We start from the raw sequence: 27,385 nt of genomic DNA, 5'->3' as shown, positions 1-27,385 counted from the left end.
AAGTTACGGGATAATTTGTTGTAGTCGAGTCAATTTAGTGTGCAAGATATTTAACCAGATGGAGTATCGTGGAAGAGAGTCTCGAGCAAAGTATGGTTCGAAATATAAATATGAAATTACAGTTTGGTAGAATAGCATTGAGTAGCGATGAATGATAGCAGTACGAAGCTAAGAAAATACAGAGCACAGGCGGAAAACGTGGGTCGTGTTTATTGGTCCAGTCAATGAATGCCAGCTGTATTTATCGATGATCTTTTATAGCAAAATACATACTTGCGTCGACCGTTTGCAACCTCGTGTTTTTATGGGAATATTTGCGAATTTTTTATTACGGATACCAGATCGAATAATAAAAGGTTATCGTGAATGAAATGTTGGTTTCTAAAAATACGATCTGCGTATTGAGTACAATATCGTTCATATTCTATAATGCAAGTTCCACTGCTAAACACATATTTCAGTTTTATTGACTGATAACTTTGTAATAAAACGTATATAGGAAACCTTTATAGAGAATATATTCTTTCTTTCTATTCTTGAAACGTCTCAGACAGTCCAACGTTCTTCTAATTAAGATCAAAGTCACCCACATATTATTACTTACTATTGAGAAAGATAAAAATTAAAAGCCTGATCTGTAAATTCTCGCAAAAGACAAACCTTCTCTCGCGAAACGTAACAAAAATTAATTTGCAGGAAACTATTTCACGCGAGGCCAGCAGAATCGTTTAAAGTTTGAATCTTGAACCAGCAGTATCGTGAAATCGCAACGTTTAAATATACTAACGAGACGAAACCGATATTACTCGACTGTGCAGGAGTTCCTTTTATAAGGGAGACGCGCGATTAAACGCAAGTCGTTAATGGAAGGGCGTAAAGTTCCTCGTAAACAATCCTTATTTGGGGGTAAAGTTACTTTTTACCGTCCTCGTGCTAATGCTATAAACAGTATAAACTCGTTACACATAGAAACAAGTAACCAGTCCTATTAAAACAATTTTAATCAAGACGAAGTTTCGCGCGAGTCTCTCGTTGCCCCTTTGTTTCTCCAGGTGGACAAAAGATTTCGCGTCGACGCTTTCAATTATTTCGCGACATTTCGGATTCTCGTTTTATTCGCCACAATAAACTACGTTATGCGGGCTTGAAGTGTTCGATATGATGACTTAGTCTTCCCCGTTTCGCGAATGTTGCGGAGAAACTTCTGCGGTTATTTTGGTGTTCTATTTCGATTTTGGAAATGAACAGCTGGTTATTGATTTTGGGGGACTTAAGCAATAACGCACGTGCATGACGATTCCTTGATGATTATGAACTTTCATACAAGAGCTAATTTTAGAAACGAAAGTTAAGAAGATTGTTTTCTTTTTATTTTTAAAATAAGGTGAAATATGTATATATTTTAATATATTGAATTTTGGTATAAAAAATATGTATGAAGAATGATCTATTTTCATAGTAAAGTTTTACAAAGATAGAACAGATTCTACTAATACTTTGTATCATTTTATATATGTAGTGTCTTTATCAATAGACTGCGTATATAGATTATATTTATATACGAAAGAATATAAAATACCTGAAAGTGAGGCATTTGTTATAAAATGTGGATGGTGAAACGAATCTCTATTAATTTTTAATTGCATTCATAAAAACATGAATTTGCTCAAGCATTCGCAGTCTGAAATACGAGTTTCAATAAAAAGACAGTATCGACTTCTCTCAACTACTTAGTGCCTTTTAAAATTGAAAATTCCCCTTTCATTTTCTATAGAAGACTAAACTTCGAAGGTACAAGATGCTCCAGCAAAATAAATATATTTCTCTTTTCATCTGTGTGTTAACAAAGAGCATTCGAGTATCTTAAGTAATTATCAAAGGTAATTCAATGAGCGGTTAAGATCCTGGTGAAAAGGCTAGCAGCAGCAGCCATAAGTACTCGTCGAGTCTGTAGGGAGTGAAATTAAGGGGTTGGATCGAAGGTCGCGAAGAAAGGACAGTGGTATAAGGAGCCGGCGAGCGATAGAGAGAATGATAGGGTGATAGAGAGAGCTGATGAAGAGGACAAGGCTTTGAGGACAGACTGAGACTGCTACTAGGTCGAGGGTTGTCGTGAATGAAACCGTGAAGGAGTCAGCCTCTCGTCTTTCATGTCGTACCAAGCCCAAATTGTCTCGAGGGTTCTCTTTCTATTAATACTGTTTCCACGATGCGCTTAATTTTCCTCGGTGCTCTATGTTTCGGACATCCCTTCGCTCTACATCGTGCTAGTCCTCATGAATCGTGTGGAAGAGACTAGGTAAAGGAGGTTGATTGTTTGATGATCTGACTGTGGGTTACCCGAGAGTGAAATCTTCCTGTGCATAAAATTTCGATTAACGAAACATTAAGAATAATTACTATTTTGAAACAGTGTGAATACAAATTTCATATCAAAGTTTTTGTGATCTAGATTCTGGTCTCTAAAGATTTAAAAGTTAAATGTTGTAGGATATTTTCATGGAAAATTGAAAAGAGAATAGTTCCAGTTTCTTCGGAAAATAATACGTTACTCTGTCGATATGAAAGTTTAATTCTTCACGACTGTCCTCTAGGAAATTGTTACTTATGACAACAGCACTTAAACGTTTAATTTCTCACGATTTCTTATAGGAATTTGAGAATTGCGAAATAGAAACTATTTTTTAAATTATCAAAACCCCTTCGTTTCACTTTGCCGATTCAAAAGTGTCCTTCTTTCATAGAAAAAGGCGAATTGTAGAAATAATTTTCTACACCCCGTTAAAAGGACATAAATATCTTTGGTGTTTCATGCCCGTAATTGTAACACGATATTGCTTGCTAACACGCATCGCGGCACACGAATCGATGAAAGTGGCGCTCTCGGTGCGTCTTGAATGTAAGCCAAGCGAGTTCTGTGCGCGAGCCACGCATGAAAAGACTCCCGACATTACTGGAACAGTTTTAATCAAAGTAAACTTCCCTTCGGGTATTCTCGACGTTGCTATCGTCGTCGTCGACGAAGGTTCTTTGTCCCGTGCTACAAGACGAGAGAGGTTTCTCCTCGGTGGTTTCATTCATTCGAACCCTCGACCCAGTACCGCTCTTCATCTGTCCTTAGAACCTTGCTCTCTTCATCAGTATCCTTCTTCTATTCCCTCTTCCATCGATTCACCCCTCTTCATCCGCGCCTTTTCGTTTTCATTCCGGTTGAAAAGTGTTCGATGTTTTGCCCACGTACGTGCGTGTGTATTTTTGCCATTGGTGTTCTTTGATGCGGTAAATGTATATACGTCTTTATCTTACGTTGGATTAAGAAAATGAAGATAAGAATGGAAAATGGACGGAATCTGGGTAGCTCTGGCAAACTAAAATATTGTGTATTGGGTTAAGAAACAAAATTTTCAGAAATTTGTTCATGTATATTTATACTCTTGAAAGTATCTTTCGTTTAATTTCGTAAAAGGTGTAACTTCATCGTCGGCCTTCTTTCCATAAGATCAAAAAGTAGATTTTTTCGTAGCGACAAATATGAAACAACATTTTATGAGAAATAGTAATGAACTGACGTACACCATTATGATCCTCAGATCACCATGTGTTATAATAATTGTTTTTTATTTTTCAAGTCCAACGTGAACAAATTTATTTATACAAATAAATGTAACAACGATTAATCGCTCTATGTATAGATTTCGCTATTTCTTCTCTTTTCATGAAACTTTACAATCAAGATAATTTACAGGTTTTACCAGTATGTGCAACTTTAAACAGGCAGAGTTAAGCTAGACGATTCGACGCCGATCGAGTCGGTAAAGAAACCTAACACCAGCAAAATAGATATCTAGCAAATTGAATAAAACTCGAATAAAGTGTTGGAATAACGATTCAGATAAGATCTCGATACTGAAAGTTATAATCTAACCAAATTATCGATCCCCGAATCAGTAACACGACATGTATTCTGAGTCGTATTACTGGCCTAAAACACGGGTTCGAATGACGGTTCGATTAGGGTTCTTACAAGGACTATTTCACGCGTTAGTTCAATGTAATTCTATCTGTAATTATATGCATTATCTGTAATTCTATCGAAAGTCAAATTAGAGTCTGATAATAACTCGAGCCTGTTCCTCATCTGTAACAGCATTGAACAACACGTCAGCTAGTTTATCGTTAGTTGAATGGATAATTTCACGATGGAACGAAGCGTCGACAATCGAAGGTCGGAGTTGCGAATTGAATTCTCAAATTATGTGCCGCGTAAATTGCCTGCGTATCTTTAATCCGTCGGTGCCGGAGAATCTCCACGGACGATGCAGTAATCGTAAAAGGTAATTCATGGACGCCCGTTCACGAGTATTCCATCTGGAAATCTGTTACGGCACATTTGTCACGAATGTTGCCTAACGTTGAGTCAATGTAATCCTCGACTGTAACAACTTGTTGGCAAAAAGACCATCTACGATTGAACATCGGAAGCAATTTGAAAAATTTTTAAATGCACCTATACGACCTGGCAACCTTAGGATTAAAACTTGGAAACACAATGAACACCTGCCAGATACAAATTTTAATTCTTACATATATTAATACTCGAAAGTTTTCTAAAATCTTATCGAAGTACAAAGATTCCTTTTCATGGAAATCCGAAATTTGCTAACATCTGTCATGCAATACTTAAAGCTGCTACGTCCACTACGCACTTCATATTCAAATATCCTTGTTATCTGCACTTCTTCGATACGTCGATCTATCTGCAAATATTCCAGCCATAAGTCTACGTTGCGGAAGCTCTAACACCGACGACAAGCAATATCCCATAGAACAAACACTACAACCTACTACTCCTACGTGTTGTCCCGTTGCAAAACAATCTTCGAACTGTCGACTTTTGCGATTCTAACGGACGAAGGTTAGAATAAAACCGTGCCACATGTACACGCTTGCAGACGAAAAGTGATCATCGAGATTACTCGTTATCGTAACAAGAAAAAGCACGGACGCCCACACGGTCGATCGCGTTACGAACCTTAATTGCAGCTGGGTAATTGCATGGAGGCCTTTCGAAAGCGAGACCGGCCTCCTCCTCCTCCTCCTCCTCCTCTGATTCACGTTTCTCTATTTAAAGACCGCCGGTGAATTTTTCCTGATCGAAGACTAGCGGTGTCTGACCGTCGCGTCGAGGTTCGCTTCAGCCAGGAAGAAAACGCGGCGAGGAAAGACAGGCGAAGGCGGGAGAACACAGGCGCGAGCGTAGCGAACGTCACGCTTTGCTTGTTCGTCCCACGCGAGCCAATATCCAAAGCGGATACGCGATATTGCGATCAATGCCATTGGCCTATCTGGAATACGATCCGTGGCAACGAGACCGTGGCTCTCTACGTGTGAGAATCCCGCCGGTTCGACGCGCTTCGAGATCGATTACCAGAGATACGCGGTCGAGCAATGTCCCGTCACTTTTCATTCAAAAAGCAGACCGCAAGCGTACAATCGAACGCGCGATCGACTATACGCGATCCACGCGACTCCGATCCGAGACTTCTTCTTCGTGTTTGCGCTGTCTGTGTTCTGCTGAACTTTATTTAGTTATATTTGTTTATTCGGAGCTGAGATCTTCTTGGATATAAAAAGTAGGTTAGAAGTATGAGTACATATATATATATGCACTCCATTTGCAATAACAATCTGAATTAACATTTCTGTGGCTCTTTGAGGTTCAGTGATGTTTTTCTTTGTATACCGCGCTTTGTTCTGATGTTTCGTGAACATTGCTGTTCACTTCTTCGGAGCATGTCTGAGAATGAAGGACATATTTGATTCTAATCATCATTTCACATCTAATTTTCGTGGAGGTTGAAAAGTCTGAAGAAGTATCTGGATTGTATCAAATGTACGAGCTAATGACAAATTAATAATTAGAATCAGCGCTTATTACTTTCTTATAGGACCAGCAGAGTATACATTTCAAGTATCTGTTAAAAAGCATGGTAATAATATATTTTGCTATTTATCCTATTCTTATTAGTTTATAAGAACCCTTTTAATCCAACGTACAATGCAAAAATTAAATCGTCTAAAGAGCTTGTCTTAAGATGTGACGATTACGAGTATCAGTTTTATTATTATATATTGACTTTTAAAAATCAATTTGATCATCGTGATTGTAAAGAGTAGGATCATTTCCGCTTGATTTGTTCGTAATTTCGTAATTAATGTACATCTTGTCATGACACCGTTAATTTGTCGGAGGATAAACAGTTCGTATATTCATGTAATCTACTCATTAATTAATCTACTCATTCTGATGTACGAGAGTAATCTATCCATCAGATACGATTTTTCGTCTGCGTAATAGGAGTTCACGTTCAAATAAGTAGATTCAAGCAACAGAAATTCGCTTAATCAGACACCGATTAAAATTTCATCGAGGCAAGTGAAATTCATATAAACGTAGTGTTATCGCACTTCCATCTATCTTCGCCATATTTTCCCTCGAGTATCGCACAAATAAAGAAGAACAGTACCAACCAGAAGAACAGGAATTTAACGCCTAATCCGCACGAAAACAGCGCAAGTCGACTTATCTCTGCGCACACCGAACGTGTACTCGCATTAAAGAGGATTAAGGAGCCTCATCTCTGCCCAGCGCGATACCTGGAGCATTTAGAACGGTAAATGTACTCAAGAAGGATAGTCACGAATCGAGCGTGCGGTCGATGATGTACAGATAAACGAGGGAAATTTTACTCGAGAGAACAGAAAGACACTTTCTTCCTCTTTATCATCCTTTCCCTGTTTGTCGTTCTACTTGGCGTGTACCCGTTTCTGTCTCGGTGAAGGGACTCGCGATAATTATAAATCGTTTTGTGGCTGGTGCTAACGAGCTCCTCGAAGCCGCCTCCGCACGAGCTTTGAGCTTGGACATAGCAAGACCTCGGAACTTATGTTGTCTCTCGCCAGGAGGATATTATTGCTTTAGATACACCGTGGCTGATACTTGGTCGATCCGAGGCAAGTTTTTAAAAGTGTAGGTACAATCTATGCGAATTCACTCGTATGTAATTTATCGTGCTATTCGAAGTAATTAAAGGGTTGCTCGTGTAATCTTCCAGATTATAAATAGTCCCGAGTATAGTACCTGTGCTTATGTTTCTTTGGGTTTAACGTCTTGTTAATTGCAAATTTTTTGATCGGCATGTGTTTCTCAAGGTTGTAATTGACAAGGTTGAAGCGAGTTTGCATAAGTGGTTTCGTATTTTCCTTCGTCGATTAGCTACGAAAAGTGTAGCTGTCGTTAAGAGAAAGAGCAATTATGCTCTACGACTGCATGCACTCGTGTAACTGCGAAATAATAACAGGGAATACATGGAGGAAATTAAACGTATTTATTTTTTGTCTCGTGCCCCGATTTTTTTCATCGGCTTAATAACTTTGCCTTCTCTTCTCGATTTAAAAATCAGTTTGTTAGCGTAAAAATAGTTCGCTTTTGAAACTTAACAATACTTATTTGTTTAATCCTTAAACTCCAGTATTACTCCTTAAAGTTCCAGTATTTATTCTCAATTCTAATGAGCAGGCTGCGGATATTTTATGAATAGAACTGGAGAAACGTAAATTCTAAGTGATATTTGTCTCGCTCGTGAAGTATTACAACAAGCGTTATACTTTGAATATTTTATACTTTTGTGTTCAAATATCCTAACTTTTATTGCTGGAATATTTGATATCTTTTTATATTATTTCTAATCGTACACGTTTGTTTCACGCCACTAAACTTGCCATAAATGCGCAGATGAATCCATAATCTACCGATAAATCAACTTGCACGCATTCAAATGATCGATCGTTTCCTAATAAAGCAATGTAATGTATCGGATCCATAAGAGATAATATCAAATGTTTAATTCAACGTTTATTTCGAGATCAAGGAATCTTATTGATTAAGAAATACAGAAACGCCGGGACAAGAAGGAAAAGAAACGTGGCGCGGATCTCTGAAGTAGATTAATCCCAGCGTGGGTCAGACGGTCGGATATTGGGCTAAACGTCACGCGCACCCTCTGCACGTTGCACGAATGTGGTCAACTCACCCTCCACTCGGTGATCGCGCTCGATCCCGGATTGTTTTGATTGACAGGAACAAATAAGAGTGACGTGCATCCATGGGGACACTGTGTTATCGCGTCTGATCCTTCGGTATCGCCTCCCATGGGTGGATTAAGTGAAACCTTTTACACAAATATTCTGTGACGTGTATCTTTTACTGCGTCGAGAGTTCAACGTTTCAACGAGTGAAATATGGTTTATAATCTGTACACTATTTTCTTTCTCTCGTCTAAGGAGACGGTAGAATTTAACATTTTTTTCATAACATTGAAATTCTAATTGTACTTTTTCTTATCAAAGAAATAGGGCGAATTGTATTGTATTGTATTGGGATTTTATTCACATTGGAATATGATAATTTGTAAATGTTGGAAAAATTTGGTACTTGATTGTACATATTGCTTTTATACAGAGAGTGTTAGCGTAGTTGAGGTTTGATTACAATCATCGTGAATGGAAGCGAAGGATGTTTGGGGTTCGATTGCGTTAAAATCGTAGCCAGTGTCAAGTGTGGCATCTGAATGTTCCCATCAGATACAGACAGTGGCTGGAAACCAGAAACCACAGTTTCTACTTACATTTTGCTGTGAACCGTCTGTTCTCGCGGTCAGGAAGCGGAAACGGTAATAGATGATCTTTTTGCTCCACCTTTCGCTGTTTCTTGTACAAACCGTCAACGGTGTCATTTGAATGTCTTTGATCACATCGAACAACTATCTGTTCCAAACAATCTATCTTTAAATATATAAGAGTTATTTTATTTATTCGAACATCCCTAAAGAATTTAAGAAATCATAAATAGAACGAAGTGGGTGAAAAGATTTCAAAGTACTTTAAAATCATTCTTATTTCCCCTACATTGAGAATGGTCGACACGGCTTTCATTTTCGAGCAGATGAATCGATAAGAACCGACTCACGGCCATCGATATCCCTTTATTCGGCGAACTGTGGCTTCTTCATAGCCCCTAGTCATCGTTACTACGATTATTTTCAAATTCGTGCCCATGAGAGGCGAACAAAAGGGAAACGAGAAGCAGGTAATTCCCTCTGGAATCGCTGAACGGCGCTGGCTTGTCCAGCCATCTGTTGCCTTTCAAGGATAAAACCAAAAGTGGAGCCAGGAAAGCCGACATCCTCTTCCGTGGTCTCTGTCATTTCTCTCTTCCCTTTGTTGCAAGCAATCTTCCCCGAACTTGCATAAAATGATTTGATAAATTCTACGTTTGTATGTTACATAAACTTGTCCAGTATAAAGACGTATTGAAGATTGAATTCTTAAATCAAACAGATTAATTGAAATTTCAATATGTACGAGAAAAAGCCGATCAATCTAATTCTTTCCGAAATCTAATCCTTTATGAACGGTATATGGTAGGATAAATTATATATATTATAAAACGATTACCATTATGACACCATAATCTGCCATAAGCCACCCCCTATTCTACGAAGCGCCCTTTATCGTATAGTAACATTGCCTGCATATGTTCGACCCGAAATCTTAAGAATTTCAGAAAGTGGAGTTCTACAAAGTGCAAAATTGTGTCTAATATTACAAAATATATAAAATATTCAAAATATATATTTTTCCATAGTACTTGATAGATAAAACAATTTTTTACCGAGATTCAATTTTTTTAATTAATTTGTGCAAAATATAAATTCTCATAGGAATCCAAGCCTACTTATTACAGTGTCGATGATACTTGACAATTTTTCATATGACACATATAATGCGTACACAAAATTTCTCCGTAATATGTGTTCAAATACTTTCCCGAGCCACTGTACCTTTGGGTCGGGTTCGGTGTTTTATTGAGCGGTAAAATTTAACGGCGAACGCTGGCCCGTAACTTCCGGTGTTTCGTAGGTTGGCGGCTCTGGCGTTCGCCCGCCACGAGTCACAATGAAAGCCACCCCGCGCGCGGAAGGATAACAATGGCAACGGGAGCAGCGCCGGTCCTGGAAATACCTTGATCCCACAAAAGGTAGCTAAACACGAGCCAGGACGAACACCCGAACCCTGGCCCTTCCAATTATACGTACTCTCGACTCGCAAGCGGATTGACGGTTGGTACGCAACGATAAATCGCGACGGTGATCCGACTTCTCCATTGAATCGCGACCGAACGAACGCCAGGGAATCCGATCGTACCGCCGAATATTTCGAGCCAGGGGCTTTCGTGGCTTTTCAACCGACCACGTAGCCGAGTTTGTTCGTGCGTTTATTGTGTTACCGAGCAGTCGACTTTCAATATTCGAAACTTGCATTTTGGGGATCCGCCTTGATCAAAGTTCTTCAATTGGAATCTTTGGCTCTTTGACATTTTTAATTGTGGAATTTGTTAACTTCTAGAGTTCCGCGAATAGTTGTATCCTTAGTTCTTGGCATCGTGGAACTTTACAAGTTTCGGATTTTTTAATTTTAGATTTATATAGAATACAGAATTGTTTAATATATAATGGTAGACTTAAACTTTCGAATTGTCGAATACTTACACCTTTGAAACTTTGCATCCTGGAAGCTTAGAATCTTTGAGTCTTCTGAAATTAAAGATTGTCCTTGATCCTTGGATCTTGGAGTTTTTGTTGAGAATTATGGATCTTAATCGCCGAAATAAATGTATAGGAACACTTACATTACACGTAGAAAAGATATTCAAATAGTTTCATATTTATTTAATATGTAATTTACAGGATTTTCGTCGATATATATTTGCATGCGTCTCAGCACTCTCTTTGTCTCGCCATCTTCTATACCACACTACTAACAGGACAGTTGCATTTATCTGTTTTTCGAGACGCTGTGCACACACATACTTCCGTACACTCATACTCACATACGTGTGTCACTACTACGCGGCTAATCTAGTCTGGCACACAAAATTATACATATCTCAATAGTCTTTGAATATTTGAAACGTTGAATCTTTGCAAATTTTGATTCTTTAATCTTTGAATCTTTGTGTCTTTGGAATGTTCGAAATATAATATACAAAAATTTCCTTTGAAAAAACTGATTATACATTTTCCGTGGGATTTCGGAAACAAAAACGCGTTCGAGGGTTTTCATTTTCGTAGTTTCTATTAGAGCAACATCTGCTTCCTTGCTTGCCGCGCATTGATGAATTAGTTGGGTCAAACGACAGCCTCGCAGCTACGTTCACCCCCTCACAATTATCTTTTCTCCCTATGTATTTTTCCCTTTGTTGTTCATCTGTCAGTTCGCTTGAAGGATGCACAAAGGCTTTCTGGTACTCGCCGACGAATTCTGACGTTCCTCGCCCGCATGGCTTGTCATAATTTTCTAAAGTGCTGGTCACGCTTCTGATTACGATCGCGTAACGAGTGAAGGAATTTATATGATAAGCAAACATTTGCAAACAAATGAATGTCCGTAATTTCGTTAATGCTACAGAGTTTAATAAGCTTACTTTTTCCCCCGTACAGAGGGATTTTCGTAAGGCAAACAAAATGGAAGCTTTTACATAAATCAGATTCATAAATGCAGCTTAATTCTTATATCAATATCATCTAACAATTTTAAATAATTTGCGATACTTTACATTTTAACCTTTCGAATATTTATTTCTCAATCTTACTCTAAATCTGTTGAAGCTGTAAGGATATTTTTTAATCTTAGAAAGCATGTAAAAGCGTTAAATATTTAATTCAATAACTCTAAACATATTTTAAATAAATCGATATCTGAAGTATATGTGTAAATAATTTCTGTATGAATTTCCAAGCAAAATTTTACACCAAAAAAGCTTCGAATAAAGAGCTGCACAAAACCAACGACCGGATCATCCATCAAACATTCTATCAGCCAATTATCGGAAATCACTGCTGTCATCCAAAGAAGATGGAAAACCAAACTTCCACTCTCAAGAATCCTTCGAACTTTCATACGTGTGACTTTACACAGTCTGAACGATCTATAATAACTATCGTGCGTCGATCGCGCATCGTAGATCGAAGGGACAGAGCCAGGAAGACCGGTACCGCGAAGAAAAGTAATAAGGGTGGAATATCGATATTCATCGACTAGAAAGCAAGTGGAGGCGACGAAGCGCAACGATGCGCGCTAGATTGGCCGGCACTTTCCGAGATATGAAATTATTGTCCGGGCCAGCAGCCCCTGTCAAAGGATCGACTGACAAGCGATCTCGAACGAAGCACGACAGCTTGACTAATGCGGTTACTACGGCCCCTCGTGATATAACCAAATGAAATACTCCTACTCGCAAGAAGAAGCTGATGTCACGAAATCAAAGTTCTTTTCCCCTGTGCTTGAATCATCCCTTCTTCTTCTCTAAAGAAGAAATCATCTTTTCCACCGCATCAGCGAGAATTCCTCTGCTTCTTCTATGTCTTCTTTTTCGCTCGTCAATCGATATGCGAGAAGGCAACAGTGACGTCGATTTATTTGTTGTTGACGTTTCGTAGCATTTAATTGAATTGCGATTTGCTAGGTTCAGACTCGATAGATGATTAATGATGGCTTCGTCAGGATGTAAAGGGACGATCAAAGAAATTGTTGGTAGTTTAGAATCGAAGATAGAATTCTTATTGTGATTTTGTGTAATTGAATAGCTTAAGATTTGAACAGTCAAATGTCGATTCTTCGATTCTGAAGATTATTGAGATCAGTTGAGATAAATTGAGTTTGTTTAGGATTTTTTAGATATTAGATTTGTTTAGGAGGATTACTAACTGTGATATAGTAATCTTAATATCATCCATTTCTGATAAACTCGCGTCTTTAATCCCTCGCCAGACAAAATACCATTTTCATGTGTTCGTAAGTTGACCACATCAAAGTGTACAGTGACTGATGATTAATAATCTATATTAATAATCTATTGGGATATTTTATCTTTAACATGATATCATTTTTTCTCTTTTAGATCACCTTCTTAAACATGGTCATATTTTTTATTTAGAAGCCTTTTTCGTGTTATTCTACTTTTATTACAAATAGCACTGAACCTGGTTAACTTAACTGCCAGTTTCTTCGGTGCTTTCAATAGCAGAAATGGAAATAGTACAACCGAGGTTCACAGTATTCTCGAAACGTGCAGCTCGTAAACTGCTTGTCGAGCGAGTAGCTGTACACCTGACAGTCGAATATTTTATTACTTACGGAAGTTCTAACTCGCCTCCTCCATCGCGGACCGTGACCCTTAAGGTGCGGTCAAACTCGCTCGACAGCCGCGCAATATGTAACATGAACTTCTGATGTGTTCTCCACGAGGAATTCAACGAACAGTTGCACGTGTTCATTCCATTCGTGCTTGGAATAATTCCGAATCGTTCGGTACTTGCATTTGACAATGTAATTTGTATATTTCGCGCGAAGAATGCAGCATCAACAAGAAGCATCGACACATATCGCCATTTTCCATTAAAGCTTTTTATCAGTTTCCATACACAGTGGCAGACAAAAAGAAGCTTAAAATTCATACTTATGTATAATAACTGCACTACATTAATGGTAACTTTGTTGTACTAAACATTTTTATGTTCATATCATATGTTGACAACAGTCATCTATAATATATCTATTCATAATTTAATTGTTCTTGTCAATTATAATCGTTTTGTACTGCTCAGCCTTTAAACTTTCTTTCGCCCTCCAATATGTATTTAACCTTCATAGTATCAGATTTTTGTAGTCGTATGAAAATACTACTAAAGATTCGAAATATAATATTTGTATTTCGAAAATTTAAATATTTCCAACGTCCGAAATTTTAACAATTTGAAAGTTTCTATCCGTCCGCGGCTTACAAATTTTCTAGGATTTTCTGTCCCACTTTTCACGTATTCCCGTTTCTTCCTACCTAATTAATTAGTATGTAAATGCTATAATAAATACTGCTAACATTTGTGTAGCCACTCGGAATTAAAGAACTAGAAGGGTAGAAATAATCAGAGTACATCAATACGTTGAATAATTACAATTCTATTTCTTGGATACTTCAACGAAAGTATTCGTCGAGACTTTGTGTTACAAGCAGTAAGCAGATTTCGATGTTTGCTTTAATATAAAAGTAGAAACAGTCGATCAGGGAATCTTTCTTTGTCTGCGTAGAGGGAGGAAAGTGTGTACATCGTTCGTTTGCCAGGGCAGAATGGAAGCTGTATTCTTCTTCTGGTAAACCTCTTCGAACCTCCACCGTTCGAAACGTATTTCACCAGGAATATATTTTTCCTCCTTGATTTGCAAAAGATTGCGTTGGTATTTACATAAAGTAAAGAGCGGGAGACGGTGAGAATACGTTTCGATCTCTTTATCGGCGTATAATAGACCTTGGTATTCGCCGGTATTCGTGCAAGGGATTGTAAAATAGTCCTACTCTCCTTGTATGTAATAAGATTCCGTAAGGCTAAACGTTTCGGAGAGATTTCAGGGAGATTACATTTGAAATTAGTATAGTCAATCCGTGAAAATTAGAAAATTTGGAAGAGCGAAGATTTGAACCAATTCAAAAAATCAAGCCGTCGTGAAATTAGAGATTCGAAAATTTGGAAAGTCGAAAATTCAAACATTTGGGGGATGGAAAATATGACCGTTAAAAAATTGAAGAGATCAGAAATTTGGATATTCATGGACTTTGTGAGATCGAAGCTTGGAACATTCAATCCAAATTTGCGGGGTCGGAAATTGCAAGATTTAAATATTTGAATATTTGAAAATTTGAGAATCGAATACTTGTACGTTTGAAATTTTCTACTTGCTTCTAGCTTACCTTTGCGCTACTTGCGACGTATAACAATTTTTTTTACCCACTTCCGACCCACTTTTCACATCATTCCGTTCTTTCTTCCACGATTCCCACGTTCTCAAATTTCCAAAGTCCCACGGTCTCAATTTCCAGTTTCTAAAAATAACAATACATATATCAACTGACGGATACCTAGCGTAACCAATCAAAGTTTCCCAACTACACGATGGACATCCCCTAGTCTCTGCACCCTACAATTTCACAGGCTGGGTCCATATACAAGAATAGTCATTGCTACCGTGAAACGAAGCATGCGACAAGCATGCTTTCTTCATCAGCAGCGTTTAATTTGAATACACGTGCACGTTGTTACATGCAAACACGCGCAAGAGGAAGGAATCGTCGCGCGCGAGTAACCGTGGATCTCTTTCGCGTAACAAGACACTGCAAAGTAGGAGAGTACATATTGATCTTCCATTTCCTGCGGCTGAAACCAAGGGCTCTGCGCCTTGGTGAATCGCGATATTCGTCGTACCGTATCCTCCCACGTTGTTCGGCGAACGATGACGACGGCCAGGGTTCTTTCCAGGCTCGACGACTCTTAACGGAGTCCCACGAGGCACCGATTACACGAATCGGTGATTCATAATCGTCGTTCGGGCTTCCTTCCTGAATGCAATCACAGCCGCGGGGCCGCCATCCGTGAACAAAAAGAAAAGAAAGTCTCAAGGAGCTCGACTTCCATGGTCGATCCTTGATTTCTCGCCATTCACCAAGACGCCTCAGGAAGCTTCCAGGTCTGTGGATATTTCACGAGAGGATTTATTTTCATTTGGTTTGCGGTTAGTTAGATTAGACTATATAATTTCATTTTTCACTTAATCGATAATATCTTTAAGGTGATATAAATTTAGGATTTCTTACTGGGGAAGTTTCATCGAGTTTGGCACATTTCGCCAGGACGATTGTAAAATAAATGCGGATAAATAAAAAAAAGCTTTAGCAAAAATATGTAACGATTTATTTTCCTGAGGTAATTTTATTGATTGTAGCGTTGTTGTAATTTTGCTTTTGGCTTCGCCATACACCAAGACGTCTCAGGAAATTTTTAAATCTCTGGATTTAATTATTTGATGGGAGGGATCGATTTTTCGTGGTTCGTGGCTAGTTAGATCCGATTATAATAATTAAACTTCTCAGTTTAATTGGCAATTATTTTAGACTGATATAAATTTAACATCTCTTTCTTGGGAAGTTTGTCCGAGTTCAGGGACGAAAGTAACTGCAGATATATTTTTTAGAATTTATGTTTTCTGAGAAGTACCAGTTATTTTACAATTATTTTTTATTAAACGATCCGTGTTTCTTCAGAGATTCCTCTGCATTCGCGTAAGAAGAGTCCTGCAACAACCTATTGTACCCAATGTCGCAGAAGCAACAAATCACAAGGACACTGCACACCAGAGAAACATGGAACGAGGATCAATTATGCTCCGCTCGTAAATCTCAAACTACCCCAAGAAGAATTTTATCATCGTAGGTAGTTTATAACCTTAAAGCTTCGGAGTGGCAGTCCACGTTCCATATACGTAGCGTTTCAAACGAAAGCCTTGAAACTTGCTTGTAACTTTATAAAGGCGAACGTTCTTTATCGGCGAAACTTTGAAAAGCGTTACATTCAGCCGTGGTTTCGTAGGGAAATACACGGGAAACGTCGACTTGCGACGATCTTTGAGAACGCGTTAAAATACAAATTGCATTCATTAAAGTTGAATGGACACGTAATGACGCTAAACGCTATTGATTTCGTATCCTATAGAGCAGCTAGTTCGAGTTGGCATCGGCGAGACTGATCTCGGATACAGGTGTCTTATTGTCTGAATACCCCGAAGCTCTCATTGTTTGGATGTTCCAGATGTTAATTTTAGGTGGTACATCCGCATGAAATACCTTTTTGAGTCTCGTGAATACGAAAAGCAAATGAGAGCCGGTCGGATGAACATGAAAAATAGTTGACATACCCTGTCCACAATTTTTTTACGTATAGTCAAGATGAAAGTAGGTTGATCTGAGAGGGAATGGTACGATCTTTTTTTATCCGGATCCATTGTTTGATGAACTGGTTTCCTTTTCCTCGATCCATACACATTCCTGAGTGGAACGTGAACGTGCTAAGTGAATGTGTCAATATACAGCTCTATTCATAAATATTGGCACATTGTTGATCTCATACAAAATGCAATAATCGGGCTGGATCGTCAGGCAAACCAGGCAATCGATTAGACTTTTGCATTTATACAAGATAAGGACCCACGAAATGTACGATAAATAATTGTCAGGAACTGTTTACGTTATAAGATAGTTATAAAATATAAAATATACGAGAGTTATAAAAAAAAAGTAAAGAATAAACGATAGTCCCCACAGTTTCCCGATCGAAATCTTGTCGAAAAAATTTCAGCTGAATTGCGTAAGTATCGTCGATAAGAATTGAAATCTGAAAACTCTATCCAAAAGCAGAATCTGATCTATGAAAATCCGTGCGACATTTATGGAACCAAGTAACCACAGACACATTAGGAAAACTAACGAAACGAAGACACGCGATTTATCCAAACTTAATCTGTAACTGCAGAACAGAAACTGCCGCAGGAGCCGAAGAAATGATCGGTAAACCGATACATCTACGACTGACAGAGGAACCCTCGTTAAACCGGCGATTCATCATTCGTTGAGGAGTCTTTAAGGACGATTAGGCAGTACGTCGACGAGCAAAAGGGTCAACGAGGCTGGCCTACGTCAAAACGGATGGGAACCTGTTTTCCTCCGTTACCGTCCGCATCTTCAACCCTCGTAACGAAACTTGGTTAACCCTTTCGGGTAACTGGAGCAAGTCTACTTCTGTGTTTTTTTCCTTTCGTTTCATCGAAGGGAGAGGACCACGTGCCTTCAAGGCTCATTTTCACCAGAACTTATCTCCGTTAAACGTATACGCGAACTAGGATCTTGCTGGTGCAGGGGACGAAGGATTTCGTAGATGTCATCGCCAGAGGCAATCTGGGCACCAAATTGAGCCGTACTTTCGTCGAGGCGACACGCGCCCTCTGATTAAATCGGGTGTATTATTGACGACGACCTGCCTTGTCTTCGACATCGTGAGACTTTACACAATGCGTTTTTACAGCTTAGAAGAGCTGTTGAGAACTCTGTCGCAAATTTCTCTCATTAAAAGACGACATTGCGCAAACGTATAACATTCCATCTGCAATATTTTTCAATCAATTTACGTTATATTCTCGTGTTAGAGTTTGATTTCTAACATTGTAGCTTGGGAAACAGGTTCCAGGGATTAACTCATCACCATAACTCGACAATATCTACGCAACCTTATTATTATTCACTTCTCCACATATAATTTCTTTTATTCGATTCTATGGAATTCATACGATGAACTTGTTTTTACATCTTAATTTAGTTTGTCATTCACAATCTCTTAGACGAACATAGGCACTAATCTCAGGTCAGATCTAAAATTTCAACGAGTTACTTATAAAAAAATTAGTATGAAATTCTCTTGAGTTCATATCACATTTTATTCGTTTATATCCTTTAAAAAAAAACAATATCTTCTTTCTGCTTTCAGGTACGTACCTGCCACTGCAGCATCACAAATTCTTCCCTGACGTCTCGAGCGTGCATTAACGTGAGTAGATCAAAGCACGAAAGGTATTCGTATCCCCCAAAAGACAAAGAGTCGTCTTTTTTTCGATAATGAAACAGGGTTGAGAGGGATGAGTTGTGATTGTTTCGTACGCGAACGTAATCTCAAGGGAGTATTCCCCGCGGTGGATGAAATTTCAATTTTCGGCGGGAATTTCCACGAAATCTGCATAACTGGAGGATCCGCGAGACGCACGAGTGACAGAAAAGGGAGGAAAGTGTCGGAACCGAAGGAAGCACTAAATCTTTTAAGTCTCACCCATTTTTGCACCAGAACCGCGAACAAAAAGAGATCGAGTCGGGAAGAAATCCGTTGAAACTTTCCTCCTCTTCTCGAGATGCTTGAAACGTCGTCTTCTTCGCTGAAATTTTGAGACAAGAAGAGGAATTTGAGGAAGTTGGAGGTTTCGATTTGAAGGCATTCCAAGCGAAAAATGTCGTGAGGCTTTAAATAATGTATAGCTGCGGTGGATCTGGCTTTTATTTATTTAAAACACGATATTTTTAGATGAAATTTTAAGTAAAGAAATATAACCTAGTAAAGTTTTGGATGGAATTCGTAAACAAATGATAGATACCGAGAATTCGTGAAGCGTATTTCTTATCCGTTCGAGGGTGAACTACCCTCTTCCCGTCGATTCGATGCCAATTCAAGAGTATTATTTCGAATACCAAACGTTCCTTCCAGAATTTCCATTTTTATCGACAATTTCGAAGCTCTTCAGAAAATTTGAAATTTACTTACTTTTACAGACAGCTTTTCACTTGAATTTTTAGATAAATTCCGACAAATTCTATTGAATGTTTATTCAAGAACTGGAAATTTCCCATATCGAACGAAACAAGAATATATACTTCCCATTAATATGTTAGCCACGAAGCTATGTTTCATCGAATATTTAATCCCGCTGTTCTCCTATGGTCTGCATAGTACGGGATAAAAATTCTCACCTCGATATATATTGTTAAAATATTGTTGAATCTTTATTAATATTGTATAAAATATTGTTGAAATCTTTGCATATTTCACACTGTTCGTGAATTCAAATTTCGAAAGAAGATATCGGAAAATGTAGGAATGTAAAACGGTACTAAGCAGAACAGCAGAATCAGTTACCTTTTTAAACAAAATTCCCAAAGACTCTATGGATCTGTCGGTTTGTTCCCCGTTCGATATTTTGAAATTGCGAAAGCAGCGAGAGAACGATGGCACCTGTACAGTTTACGGCTTTATGCCTTGACGACAGGCGGCCTCTTCATTTCTATTAGCCTCCCTTCGAGTCGCTTCACCCTTCTATCTCTCGCTAGGCCTTCCACCAAGAAGCCCGAGAGAACCCATGACACAAGCTCGAATCCCCTCGCTCTAAACCGCTCACTCCCTCCCATACTCTCCTCGTTCATCCTTCCCCTATTGTTCTTCATTCTCTGCCGCCCAGACTTCGATCTTAAAGGTGCACCCCTCGAGCCCTTTCGCCAACCAACGTCTAACTCGTCCGCCACCAGAGTCAATTATTTCGTGAGAAGATTTCAGGATCTGAGAAACGACAAATATTTTCTGTTCGATGCGAAAAGTGGAAGACAAGTTGGGGTAGTTTACCCTGGTTTCCTGGAAGTTTACGGCTTTTTATGGGGTGTCGAGTAATGGATATGTCCTTTGAGTCGGTTGGATGAGATTGTCGTTGGATAAAGTAAGTTTCTCGAGATTCTATTCGATTTTGCCGGTCAGGATAGGGTCGATAGATTGGTACAATTGTTTAGGGTATTTTATTGTTACGTTTCAGTATTACAGACTGCGGATGTTTATGGAAAAGTTTATGTTTTAGGGAAATTTAAGGGTGCAGAGATCCGTGGCATATATATCATATAAGAATATATGTAAAATATTCAAAGTAGAGTATTTATTATTTCATGAAATTTAATGGATGAAACAAATATGTATTTAGGCTCTGTTTCTTCAGTTACGTATATCCAGTTCAAAAAATAATTTGATTTCGATTGATTCTAAATTGGTTTTCGCTAGTTTGTTCGAATTACTGGAAAGTATGCAAAGAGTGTCTCCTTATTGCAACAACTCCTTCGATTTCTTTACACAAAAAGTTGCAACACCATAAAAAGGAAATATAAATAGCAGTCAAGTACAAACATCCTATTTACCATACAACGATGTCCAATTTCCAGCAACGTAAATCTGAAAAATCTCAATGTTAGCACACCCGCCGATGCATCAACGCGAAATATAAATAGCCAGTTCGCGTGATACGCGCGCGAACCAGCAAATAAGGCGATAACGTATCACCATCAACACCACCAGCGCTATACAAAAGGAAGAAAGATGAGGAAGAAAAAAGAAAATCGAAATAAAAAGATAAATTATCTACAGTTATTCATACATTAAACTCGCGCGCGTTATATTTCACCGTTGTCAGTTTACCCGCGACACCTGCTACATCGAATCCCTCTTATTTCGACGGGTATCAACGGTGCAGAACAGTCGTGTAGGGAATCTCCGGGATCGGCGAGATCGATAGCGCCAATAAAGCGCCACTTTCGCTGCTATAAATCGAACCGGAGATCTTTTATTGCGCCGAATATATTTGCGTGGTAATCACTGATGGATAGGCGAACACATGAACGCGATGGATGGCCGGTAAATCGCGTCGCGTTGCTGCGTTCGATTTATTACGATGAAAATACTGGCGACGATGCGATGGAAGGAAGAGAAGAGATTAGGGTCTTTTCAAATGCTTCTCGACGCCAATGACTTAAGAGGGTTGCGGACTCCCGTTGTCGTGAATAAGAAACGACGCGAGCTCTTAAGAAACGCGGAGAAGCGTAATTCATTTACGTTAGATTGATTAAAGCGTTCGTTAAGGTTGCGTCGAGGCAACAGCTTTTAAACGATTAATCGTTAATAGCACTGCCATGGCTGTTGTTGCACCCTTGACGAGATCGTTAGGTATTCATTAGAACTTTTTAAATATTTGTTTGTAGCAATACTTGATTTGATTTGTTAGCTCGAATCTTCTGAACGATTAATAATAGTAGAGTGATGGATTGCTCCTAGGCAAGATTTTTACAAGAAGCTCTTTATATATCTATACTAATAAAAATAAAAATAAAAGCAATAGTACTAATATCTGACTTTTGTCGATAGGTTTGTTTCTTTATCCTGCTGTGTTTTTCCAGATCCCGTTTTTCACCTAATCGTATTTTTCTTTCGTCAACAGGTTCCCTAAGTTTGAAGGAGAAGCGACATGATTATTATTCTTCTTAAACTAAGCTTCTTAGTAAATATTTGAATGAAATTGTTGAGAATTGTGGATCTTAGTCGCCGAAATAAATGTATGGGAACATTTACATTACATATAAAAATGATATTAATATAGTGTATGCGTTTTAATATGCGATTTACAAGATAATCGTAGATACGTAGATACAAGAGATTTGTAGCATTCTTTTTGTCTCACCATCTTTTTTACCACCATGCGTACGGAACAGTTGCATTCTTCTGTTTTATGAGACTCATACTCGTATATGTGTATCACTAGTTCGCGGCTAATCCAGTGTAGCACACAAAATTACATATATCTCAATAGAAATAGTAAAAGTCTTCTTGTTTGAAGACTGCAGCAGGGTTGATTGGTTTCCAACGTTTTTGGATGGGACGAGGTTTAAGTAGAATATGTTGCACGTATCGGTTTCCCATATGTACAAAACAATCTTCGACAAGCACTCGCTAAGGATGTGGTCTCAATTTTCCGCGGCAAAAATAGGATAAGTAAATGTTGATTTAGTTAATGGCGCACCCGTTTCGACTGACTTTCTGTCCGCGTCGACTTAACTGTATAGGGTGTATATTTTAGGAACGGAGTTGAAAAAGGATATAATAAGAGAGATATTGATAAAGTATTCAGTCGTTCGATAAGTTCGTAACGAAATTTAAGAGAGATTATATTATAAAATTAAAGAAACCTGTAATAAAAATTGAAGATCTTTTTATTATTTATATACTTTTCATCTACCACTAAAAAAATATATATGCGACGAATTAATATGTGGAAACGAAAAAAGAATCACAAAACCAAATTTCCTGAGATTGTCAACTTTAAAACACGAGATTATTTATAGAACCGAATATCAGGCCTTTCATAAATTATTCAGCAACTCAATTTTCTCTCAGAAAAAACAAAAAAAACGTGAAATCCCTGTAAAGTCCTTTGTTCCTGGCGGAACAATGCAACTCGAGCGAAGTTTCTAGATAAAAATCCGATCCAAGTTTTCCAAGAGCGAACGATCCGCTCTCTGAAGTATCCGCTAATTAGCTACGGACGAAATAAAAGACATAATCACCTCGATAATAATTCGAAACTTGGACAAACTTGGTCGTTCGATGGTTTCTTCGTCTTGAAATATGACAGTGAGAAACCGAGAAGATTGGCAAATGGAATTCGATACGTTGTCGCTTAGAAGGGGCGTAAAATTAAAATATCTCCGCGGAGAAGAAGCGTATCGAGGGGTAGAAGATTTTTTGCTCCTCCACGCTTTCCATCGTTCTCTAATCTCTACATCTGCGCCTTCTTCCGTTTGTATCCTTTCTGCTCGAGAATTTCGTCCTTCCGCGAGATCGATTCCCCTAGGAACGCTTTGGAAACCCGGTCGTCGCAACTTCTTTGCAAAAAGAAAGTCCGTGAAGAAGGGACTCGATACTCGTATTCTATCCCGTAGGGTTTTGTGGCAAGAACGATGAAGAGTCTATTATATGCGTTCTTTCCCTAGGGCATCATAAACTTAGCAACGACTCCTTTTGTTGATTTTTAGGCTCGTGGGTGCTTTCATTTTATTTATTTATTTATTTTCCAGTAAAAGCCTTTTGACATCAAATGCAAATAAGATAAAATTGGATACAATAGGATTAATCGTGCATCGAATGCCTAAAACATGCCCCTGTGCCGTGAAAAATATCAATGTGTTGGTACTATGAAACGTAAATGAGCACAAGCGAATGATTAAAAGTGGATGTGGTACCAACAGAATAAGAGATGAGCTATTATGATTTGGTAATAACAAAGAGAATTCTAATGTAACGTTAACGTTTAAAATAACGTTGTATCGTTAAAGAGTCATTAGAATTTGTCAGTGACTATTTACAAAATTTCTCTAACATTTCTGGGATTACTGAATCAATTGTTTCGTGAATTTTTGGACACACGGTCGTGCATTTTATACTTCCTTGCAAATGAATTCAGCGACGAACAGAGACGTTTTTATTCGAAGGAACAAAGCTGCTCTTCAGAAATTGTAGTAGTGTCATTACAAAATAGAGTTTTTACAAGAATACGAAATTGGACTTATTTTATGGAAGTTGATTTGCTCGCCAAGGTGAACAAAAGCGACCAACGTTTTGTTTCCCGGTGGTGTATTCGACGTTTCTATAGGGTTGCGTGGCGCAATAAAACGCAGATGCCAAATTCAAGAAAGCTACTTTCATCAATCGTTCTTTTTCCGTTGTCGTCTCTTTGTTCCCCGATTCTTTTCTTGTTATTTCGACTGTCTTCCCTGCTCAGACGAACGTGTTCCCCCTGCAAGTCTCATCATTCGACCGAATCAATTCTTGTCGAAATACTTTGTCATTTCGAAACTACTTTAGCATTTTTCTCTTTTTCATAAAAACATAAAATTAGAACACTTTCAACATTACTAAATTCCTACGTATAATTCGATATTAGGAATGTGTAATTTATTACGTATAAAGTTATGAGTATATTTTTTCGTGTCCAACATTTGATGATTAAATAATAATTGGCAGAAGGAACCGAATACATTCATCGATTTATACAAAACACAAAATTGCCAAGTACTTTGAATCTTCAATAGGAAAATAGAAACGATGGCTTCTTCGCGATTCTTAGCTTCATAAATCGAAAATGATTTAAAAAAAAAGATACTTGACTGCGTTTTATATAAAATTGATCGACGAGTTATTATATTCACAGAAAATTCTTTGTATGTTTTATATAATTCAATTCATCAAACAAACTTCTCTATTTCCTCGATTTCGAAGCTGAGTCAAAGAGCTTAACATTCGAGTTAAATTATGTCTCTAAAATTCCTAGATTTTCTCCGATGGAATGCCATATAAATCATATTCTTCAACGAATAAATTTTTTAAGCACTCCTTTCCGCAATAATTCTTCATTTCCGTTGTGTACTCGGCATTCCACCGTTAACCATACTTTACGTCATCGGACGCGTTCTTCCGTATGCTGCGGCTGGTTCTCCTCCATTCCTCTTTGCCTGACCTTCCTCTATTTTCTTTTTTCCCCGCTCTCGTTCCCGGCTACTCCCATTTTCCATTTTTCTTCCCAATTTCGGCGGCGTTCTCCTCGAGGATTGAATCCCCTGTGGGACTCTTCGTAGGTTCCCCACAACTTCCTTATAAAGCGAAACATTGTCTGGAAAGGGTTGATATATTCTACGCGAAGCCAACGTTTATAGCCGACTCGACTATGGTCGTCTGCATCATACAGATTTCTCCGTTTCGCCAAACAAATACGCGCCAACTTCTTCGATGTTCACTGCCCCTGAATTGCTTTCGCTAGAAGAAATTGCTCGTACCGTTCGAGAGATTATGGTTTCACGCTGTGGTACCCAGCAGACGAACGTTGACGTTTTATTATAGTGTGACAGAAATATTAATGAAGGATTATGTGTACACATACCACGCTATATACTATCGGTCAAAAGTTTAGAACTCGTAATAAATCTCCTGCTAATAGTCTCATTAATTCGAAATTCTTTGCTGCAGTAGATTCTTTATTAAAAAATTTTTTTTTTTTTTTTTGAAAAAATAGATTTCTAAGCTAAAATTTTCCTTGAATCGTTGAATTTGATGGGATGCTAGTAGTGATTGCAAAGTTTCGACCGACAGTATATATCTAAATAGATAGCAAAGTTTGATTAATGTTACTCGACAATTAATAATCGTAGCAGGTTGGTCGAAGTAGTTTTGTAAAATAAAACTTAAGCAGCTAGCGATACATGGACATGTTTCTTTCCTTTTAAATTAAAATAGCGCGAATGTTATAGAATTATAAAATAAATATGAAAAATTGATATTTGCATTAGATATTCTTTAATTTTCGAGCTGAGTTATTCTGTGTGCGAGGATGTTAAGGAAATTGAACGAATTTCGATATTTAAAATAATAATTAAAATAATTGTTCTAACTTATTGAAACTCGAATAGAAGATATACCTAAAGAGGACAGACAAAAAGAGACATAAGAGTAACAAAATGATCACATACATTTTATAGGATAGGAGCGTGTGATACATTTTAACGAAATAACGTGGAGTCAGTTTCATAAATAACCGAAATGAAATCCTGCCGGGATGTAGTAAGTGAAGATAACAACGTGTCGATATAGGTTAGAGCATGGAAAGAGACGTTATAAGGCTGGTGCCTATAAATTTCGTACTATTACTTCTGGCAAGTATACGGTGGGGTAATAAAATGCAATATAACACAGAGCCTGAACGTGTCTATGTAAGATTCCTCGCTACACGCCGCGAACGTAGAAGACCACCTATGGAGTGAGTTGGAATTCTTGCAAAGACAAAGAAAGTATGCGACGTTTCTGGAAAGTATCAGACGAAATATAAATGAATAAATCTTCTGAAAACAGTAGATTATAATATTCTTTATTTTATCTTTAATTTTATCATTAATAGCTTTCAAATAATAATTAAACGACATTAAAATCGTAAATTTTATTGCAGACCTCACAGACTGATATAAATATAGTCTCAATTGCATCAAGAAGTTTAATTTTTCATATAGCACACGACGATTAAAATTCAAGTTATCAGGACTATAAATAATAGTGAAAGCAAAACGTAATTGGTGGTTGCTCGAATCTTAGCAAATTTGTTAAAACTCTTTTGTAAAATGAAAGAAGCTTCGATTGTGCTTTAACGAAGAGAAACTACTAACTCCAGCGATAATTTAAACAATTTGTCCAATTGAAATTTGAATCTTTCCATCCTTGAATTATCCATCGTAAAAGTGTCGAAACTGATCGATACTCATCAACGTAAACATCTACTCGTTGTTATCCACTCTAAAATCTTACAGAGCAAAAAAGGAGCGCCAAGATACAGTAAATCACAAGCTGTTCTCTCAGAAACGTGTCACCATCGGTATCGAGAAGTCGTGACATTTATCTCGTCACAGAGAAGAGACGATGACGAACGGTCGCGCGTACTATTTCCTCGATCGACGTGTCTCTTGCTGTACGCGGATGATTTACATGGCAATAAACTAACGCCTTGGTGCACCACGAAAAACGCTTTTGATTTATCCGCGTACTTTCTCGAAGCACTGGACTTCTGCCAGACCGGAAGGTCCATCTCGCCGGAAATCACGGTCATAATTCAGCGACGACTACGGAGCCAAGGACCATGAAAACACCCTCCAGTCGAGAAGTGTCCCGCCGCTGGAATTTACATAAAGCGGACCGTGGTTTTGCAAAATCAATTTGAACTTTTGCGGTTCCACCTTAGCCTCGTCCACCTACCACTGCGTTTCCCCTTGCCTCACCGCTGTCTGCTTCTCTCTAACTTTATTACGTCCCCAAGAACGTCTGTTTGCAGAGCGCGGTAATAGAGTCCCTCGGTGGTGAAAGGAAGCCGCCGTCGAATCGCGTGAAACGGATTTCTATTCCTCTTTTTATCGGTACTATTCTGCCGCCTTTTCTCTATTTCCGAAGTCGTGGAATTCCCAATGCATAATTGCTTTTTGCTAGCCGTATATTCACATTTCTAA

The 27,385-nt window shown here is 38.2% G+C and overlaps 1 protein-coding gene across 8 annotated transcripts in view; it reads left to right on the top strand.

Annotated features, from left to right (window-relative positions):
* LOC126871272 (uncharacterized) overlaps positions 1-27,385 on the top strand; it is a 391,282-nt gene that overhangs the window by 252,505 nt on the left and 111,392 nt on the right. For 7 of the 8 annotated variants that reach the window (XR_007691603.1, XM_050629884.1, XM_050629881.1 and 4 more), the window contains exon 5: positions 18,486-18,545. The exons of the other annotated variant lie outside the window; for it this stretch is intronic. Coding sequence is in view for 6 of the 7 variants with exons in the window: in XM_050629884.1 (XP_050485841.1) it covers positions 18,486-18,545 (60 nt within the window). In the remaining variant the exon portion in view is untranslated. The remainder of the gene's footprint in view (positions 1-18,485; positions 18,546-27,385) is intronic. 8 annotated transcript variants of the gene reach the window in all.

Source organism: Bombus huntii, chromosome 11 (genome assembly GCF_024542735.1).
Source record: "Bombus huntii isolate Logan2020A chromosome 11, iyBomHunt1.1, whole genome shotgun sequence".
Classification (NCBI taxonomy): domain Eukaryota; kingdom Metazoa; phylum Arthropoda; class Insecta; order Hymenoptera; family Apidae; genus Bombus; species Bombus huntii.
Note: the sequence above shows the minus strand (reverse complement) of the source record. Positions and strands in the feature narration are given on the sequence as shown.